This window comes from Strongylocentrotus purpuratus, unplaced genomic scaffold (assembly GCF_000002235.5).
Source record: "Strongylocentrotus purpuratus isolate Spur 01 unplaced genomic scaffold, Spur_5.0 spur5_scaffold_1, whole genome shotgun sequence".
NCBI lineage: Eukaryota > Metazoa > Echinodermata > Echinoidea > Camarodonta > Strongylocentrotidae > Strongylocentrotus > Strongylocentrotus purpuratus.
In genome coordinates, this window is record NW_022145594.1 from 19,424,009 (window position 1) to 19,431,458 (window position 7,450).

Below are 7,450 nucleotides of genomic sequence, written 5' to 3' on the forward strand. Positions count from 1 at the left end.
GAAGCATTTTCTTGTCAAGCTCCATTTCCCCTTCAAATTGTCTTTCCTATTTTCTTCTTTTTCAGAATGTATTTTTGGGGCAGTTTTCCTCATACCTCCTTCAGCTACGCTGTTGTCGGGCATGTACTTCAAGAGAATGTCTTCTCAAGATTTTAATATTAAGTTTCGGCCATTATTGCTAGACGTTTCATATATGTACAAAAAAGTTTTTGACTTTAATGATATTCATGAAATACCATTGATCCATAATGTGGATACATGTAAAGATGTAACTTACCGGGTGAGTATTCTCCCTCTCCAGAGTACAAGACTGCCTCCACACTGGAGAATCGTGTAATCACAGCACAGTGAGGTATTGTGTAAGTCACTGGTAACTTAAGGACTAAGTCATCAGGGGCTAAACATTGTACACCAAAGCAGACTGACATCTCTTCTTTGTTGTTGCCAAGATTAGGAGCATCTGTCAGGACACGAAGAGAAATGTCCTGCGCCGCTTCGCTGTCAATTGCACCGGGAGGGATCTCAAGTTCAATTCCGAAGGAATCTAGCTGAAGTTTGTCACCTTCAGCTCCAACTCTCTTACAACATTCTATCTTGATTGGTTTGACATTTACTTCATCTAGTATGAAAATCATAAGAGATATTTCCATTAAGTCCTTTCTGCAAACCCTCTGCAGACAATAGAATACATAATTGTAATTCCAGCAAAATATTAAATGTAGGTTAATGCAATGTCACTGCTAAAACCACGCATCGAAGGCCTATTTTCACTAAGGCACATCTTTGTACGATACTGCAAAGTGTCCACATTTTGTATATAATGTATTCATGAGCTAGTACTACTCTCGCTCTCATGTCGTCGAATCATTAATACATTAAGCATCGACCTGTATTCAAATACTTTATTCTATGATGCTAAATATATTACTCATTACGGATGATCGAAAATAATAGCTAGTGATATTCGTTTGTCTCGCAATGTGGTCAATAAGGAATCTAAAAGATCACGACGTTTCGTGCGCCGCTGCAACACTTCGTCAGGTGATAAAAACTAATGTAAGCAAGCGTCTTTTATACTCTACGGGAGGAACGGCGCAGCGGTCAACAATTCGATCGATAATTTGGACCAATCAGTAGGCCGCTGGTTCGGCCGCTGGTTCGGCTAATGCACAAGGCATAATGGTCGACGCACACGGTGCTCAACCAATCAACCAACCAAACGAATATCACTAGCGATATTATTTTCGATACTTTATTCTTTGTTTTGTGTCTCTGCCATGCCTGTGAATGAAATGGACATGAAACAACATACATCTCCAGGGAGACATTGATTTTATTTCCTTATCTCCAAAATTAATTTCTGCTGATATTGTTCAAACCACAACATTAACCTGTTTCATGAGGCAGGCTTTCCATGACAATGTGATCCTCTTCTTTCTCCTCCTTTCCTTCTTCCTCAGTGTCCTGGGTGTCCGTCTGTTCTTCATGCACTTGGACCCTTGCGGTGGCTCCAATAAGCTCCTCTGTCAGATACAATCAGTCAATAACGGATTTAGAATATAGATCCTTTTCATTTAGGCTACTAATAAAATGATTACAAATTCTATTTTCTTATAAAACAAAGAGCAACTTAAAAAGTACACACAATGTATTTGTAATTTGTATGTAATCATGTAATTTATATACGGATGTGAGATCTGTATTTCAAATTTTGATGTGTGACATACATCTTCAAAGTTTATGAATGAATCATGGTATTTGCTACTAATACTTCAATATTAATTTGTACAAATATTGTCTGCCTGTATATCCCAACTAAATAATAATAATAATAATAGCCTAATAGTCCACTCCAAATTTTATTAAACCGAAACGGAAATTCTTTTTGCCCAATTGATCGTGAGCACGGCAGCCACTGAGCAGCGCCAGATCGACGTTGCTCTATCCCTTATTGTTGAAAGCCAACTCCCGTCTTTTAACGTCTTTTGGTATGACGCGGCTGGGGTTTAAACCCATGACGCTCTACTGACTGAGCCAACACTCCGGTACATTTATATGCCAAGGTCGATTGCGGTGGTTTTTTTATTGGGTACCTGTCACATATTAAGTGCAAACAAACTAACAAAGTAGTTGAGTTCCATAAACCATAGTCTGGTGTTTATTCCCCGCACTGGGTATCAAGTCACGCGTATCGCATATACATCGCGCACATGCGATCTGACCTCCTGAGGTCACAGGTGTCACATTTGCATAATCTGATACATATTCATTATCATGACATCCCTCCTTTGCCAGAATGAAACTTTATCCTGGTCTATTTTTATACTATAGTTTCACTGAAAATTCTTGTAATATTTCTTTTGTTCTTGTGTTTCAGCCATATGTGAATTACTGAAATAAACATGCTTTGGTGCATTTGCTTTTGTTTCTTCCTTTTTAAAATTTTTTTTTTTTTTAAAAAGAACAACTTCTAACAAACAACAAATTTATCTGGTCGATAAACTTTTCCCAAATGTTTTATCTTCCAAACAACTTTGTTGAACAACATAAAACATAACATGCAATATAATATCTTTCATGCATCTACATGTAGTCTGTGGTCCAAATAAAAGTTCAACTGTTCACTGGATACTATTTGAGTTCTAGTTTTGAGTTCGTGTAAATCATCTGTTATCTCCAAGCGTTCATACGACTAGCTGAAACTGAAGTTTCTGGAAATACTCTCTTCGATGATTGAATCCATTTTGAAAACTGATCGATGCTCCAACTCAAACTTGTGTTGATCGCAACACCTATCACATACAATAAGGGCAGCGTTCGGCGTACACCCTTTTACATTGATTAATGTATGTGTAATATTGAACATATATATCAGAACTTATTATTTTAGCACATAACACAACTTCCTCGTACGCTTGGTTTCCATGGTGATTTCTCCAACATGTCGATTTCACAAATATGGGCAGCGCAAGGCGTACACCCTTTAAATCATAAATTGGCTTCAACCAATGATTTCCAAACATTTCTCCTTGGCACATGTAGTTTCAGATATCACTGTCGCTATTTTACAAAGAGCTCATCCCCACCATATTGATCTGGAATCACACAAAATCATCATATCGCTTAGGGAATCTTCTCTGGCGTTGTGGTCTACTAGCTGCCATAGGAACGTTGGTGTTTGTTGTCTCTGCTTGGGTATCACCATCTTGATGTCTCTGGTCACCGCCTGATGTGTTGCTCGCTGCCTCTAAGTCTGGATCTCTGGTCACCGCCTCAGGAGTACTGGTCTCCGCCTCAGGATTACCGTCCGACCCTTCAGGAATACCGGTCACCGCCTCAGGATTGCCGTCTGTCCTCTCTGGATTGGCAGCTTCGTTATGAGTGTCTCGGGACATGTATCTTTTTACACTTGATACATTCCTATTATACAGGACTCCGTCAGGTGATTTCACAGTTACCATACTTCCTGTTCTTGCTGTCACTGTTTATGGCTGGCTAAAGTATGGCGTGTCTAGTTTCCTCCTTTCATCACGTCTTACTATCACCTTATCTCCTGGCACTATGTCAGAATGTACGGCTCCCCTCTCCAGATCTGCATAGTGTTTTGCACCACTTTTCATTTGGAGGTCCCTGTCTCTGAGTTCCTGATCCTCACTAATGTCCTGGATTTGTGGTAGTTTAGTTCGGATCTTTCTCCCGAACAACACTTCTGCCGGGCTTTTTCCCGTTGTCGAATGAGTACTAGCCCGGTAGACTGCGACGTAAGTCAGCAAGGCCTCTTTCCAATCCTTGCCTTCTGCCTGTGCAATTCTAAGCCTTTTCACTATACTCTGGTTCTGTCTTTCGACCTCGCCGTTGGCTTGGGGCCATTTAGGAGTCACCCGATGGTGGTGAATTCCTGTAATGTTCATGTACTCTGCGAAAACTTCCGAGATGAACTGGGGTCCATTGTCTGAGTATAACGTCACAGGTAACCCATGTCTGCCAAAGATTTCAGCCAGGGCTTTGACTGTCTTCTCTGCAGTGGTTGATTTCATGATTGCATACTCGTAGTATCTGCTATAATAATCAACTACCACAAGTATAGATTCTCCTGTCGGAAGTGGTCCTAGGAAATCAACAGCTACATCCACCCAAGGTCCTGTTGGCAACATAGTACTTCGAATTGGTTCTGGTGGATTACCCCTGCTTGTGATTTGGCAACCATGACAAGTCTTGACGAATTTCTCTGCATCTTTCTCACATCCTGGCCACCATACCTTGGTTCTCAAATTCTGTTTGGTGCCAACAATGCCCAGGTGTCCTTCGTGAGCTAATGACACCATCTTTGGCCTCTGTGCCTGTGGAATCACCAATCTGCTACCTCTCAGCACACACTGACCAATTATACAGAGTTCATCCTTGATGGGAATGTATGCTTTGTATGGACAATCATCCCATTGTCCACTGTGAATACACTCTCTGATAACTTCGAGTTCAGGATCATGTTCAGATTCTCTTTCGACTTCCTTCGTTGTCACCGCACCTGGCGTTGACTGGACTGCCACAAAACGCACAAAGCTCTCTGCTTCTGTTTCCAACACAGAAGTTTCTCTCGGTTGATCATCCTTCAGCAATCTTGACAATGGATCTGCTATGTTGGACTTTCCTGCGATGTGGACTACCCTGTACTTGTACTGTTGAAGCCTCAGAACCCACCGCTCTATTCTCGCACATGGCTTAGATCTCGGTGAATAAATGACTTCAAGCGGTTTGTGATCAGTCACTAGATCAAACTCTATTCCATACAGGTACGCATGGAATCTTTCACAAGCCCACACAAGTCCAAGGGCTTCTTTCTCCGTCTGAGAGTATCTCCTTTCAACGTTACTTAACGAGCGGCTGGCATATGCTACTATCCTCGGGCCATCAGCATGCACCTGCACCAGCACTGCTCCTAAGCCAACTGGACTGGCATCCGCTATGACCTTTGTCGGTGCATTTAGATCATAGTAGCCCAGGGTCTCTGCACTCATTAAGCTTTCCTTCAGCGCCTTAAACGCTTGTTGTTGTTCATGACCAAATTGAAATGGCGTGTCCTTTCTGGTCAGCTTTCTCAGTGGATCTGCCAATGTAGCAAAGTTCGGAATGAACTTTGCGCAGTAGTTGACTAGCCCCAAGAAACTTCTCATCTCAGTTGCAGTCTGGGGTTCACGGGCCTCTGCAATTGCTTTCACCTTGGCCAATCCTGGGTTGAGTCCCTTGCTAGTCAGTCTGTGCCCCATGAAGTCCAACTCAGAGACACCAAACTTACACTTTTCTGCATTTGCAGTAAGTCCTGCGTCCCGCAGTCTGCCAAGCACCTGCTTCAACCTCTTGTCATGCTCTTTCTGGGTCGATGCATGCACAATGATGTCATCTGATATGTTCGCAGCTCCTTCTATCCCAGCTATCACTCTGTGTATCTCATATTGATAAATCTCTGGAGCAGCATTGATTCCGAACAACAGTCTCTTATAGCGGAACAACCCACAATGAGTGACAAAGGTTGTCACCTCTCTAGACTCCGGATGTAACTCCAGTTGGTGGTACCCCCACTTCAGGTCTATTTTCGAAAAGACCTTGCTAATCGACAGCTCCTGTAGGACTTCCTCAATAGTGGGAATGGGGTGACGTTCTCTTATGATTGCTTCGTTCACTCTACGCATATCGATACACAGTCTGATTTCATCATTTCTCTTTGGAACTATGACAACTGGGCTTACCCATGGCGTGGAGCGTTTAACTGGCTCAATGATGTCGAGATCGATCAATTCCGCAATCTTCATCTCGACCTTTTTTCTCAGTCCAAATGGAGTCCTTCGCACAGGCTGGGCCACTGGCTTCACCGTTTCATCCACTGCTAACCGCACCTGTCGGCCCTTCAACTTCCCTACCCCTTTGAAGACTGCTTCAAACTCATGCTTTAAACCTGCATAGCTCTGTACCGCATTTACATGTACAATTCCCACCTGGAGCACTCCCAGCTCTCTAGACGTATGTTTGCTCAGTAAAGGTTCTCCCTTTTCTTTGATGACAACAAACTCTGCAGTCGACTTCATCTTGCCAACTTCTACGGTGGCTGTGAAACATCCAACAGTTGTTAATGGTATCTGTGATGTGTACGGATAAAGCCTCTTGGTACTCTTAGTAGATTTGCAGATGATTTTGTCCTTCTTCAGTTTCTCCCACAATATCTGATCTATTACATTGCAATCACTTCCCGAATCTACTATCACTGGGACTGTGACACCTCCAATGATTATTGGGACTTTCTCATGATCACCATTCACAGCAAATTGATAGTACCTCTGATCACGGCCACGGCTGTTGTCATCATCACTATCATGTCCGGGTTCACCTTCCACTTGGCGAACTCTATTCTTATACTTCTTTCCATCTCTGGACTTCCCATCTCTGAATTTTCCTCTCGCCTCACTTGTGCTCTTGGCCTTACTTTTGCACATCGTCGCAAAGTGGTTTTGGCCTCCACATTTCCGACAGATCTTTCCTTTGGCTGGACATGATGCATCCTTCCCAAAATGTCCTTTGTTCCCACATCGGTAGCGTTCCAAATTCTTTTTTCTGTCATTCTCATACGATACTTGATTCACTTGTCCACCAGCTCTAGGCCTTTCTCTCTCTCTCAATGACATGGAGTTAAATTGACCTTCAACAGCTTCTAGAGCAGCAGCCATGGACAATGCATCATTTAACTTGAGCTCACCTCCTTTCTCCAGCATTCTCCTGCGAAGTTTATCAGCTCTGCAGTACTGAACTACTTGGTCAAGAATTTGGTTTTCTACATCCCCAGCTACGAAATTGCATCCAATAGCAACCTGTCGTAATTTGGTAACAAATTGGGCAACCGTTTCACCATCTTCCTGCTTTGTTTTCCTGAACAAATGTCTTTGAAACGTAGCATTAGGTTTGACAACATAATGAGCATTTAGGGCATCTGTGGCTTTTTGATACTCATTCCTCTCTCCTTTATTGGGAAGTGTTTTGAAAGTCTCCCTTACCACAGGCCCCGCAGTGTACAGCAACAGTGCTCTTCGTTGCGCCTCCTGGGCCGGCGTACATCCGTCCAGAAACAGGCCGCGACTATCGGCGTAGGCTTCGAACTCTTCAAGCCAAGCTTTCCACTTGCCGCTGACAATACTTGCACCACCCGTCGGATCGAAGTGTGGAACTCCTCGAAGCGCTAACAATTCCGCTCCAGCGAATGCCATGTTGAAACTTTTCCAGCTCGTAGCCACAGATTCAACATCCAAGAAACATTAATCCTCGTCGCCAATGTCACATATTAAGTGCAAACAAACTAACAAAGTAGTTGAGTTCCATAAACCATAGTCTGGTGTTTATTCCCCGCACTGGGTATCAAGTCACGCGTATCGCATATACATCGCGCACATGCGATCTGACCTCCTGA

General features: G+C 43.0%; 1 protein-coding gene across 1 annotated transcript; it reads right to left on the reverse strand.

The window, feature by feature from the left end:
- Nucleotides 1–3,485: 3,485 nt before the first annotated feature.
- Nucleotides 3,486–7,250, reverse strand: LOC115921270 (uncharacterized protein K02A2.6-like). Its single transcript, XM_030978586.1, has one exon. It carries the CDS (start codon nucleotides 7,248–7,250, stop codon nucleotides 3,486–3,488), a length of 3,765 nt encoding a protein of 1,254 aa, XP_030834446.1.
- Nucleotides 7,251–7,450: the final 200 nt, after the last annotated feature.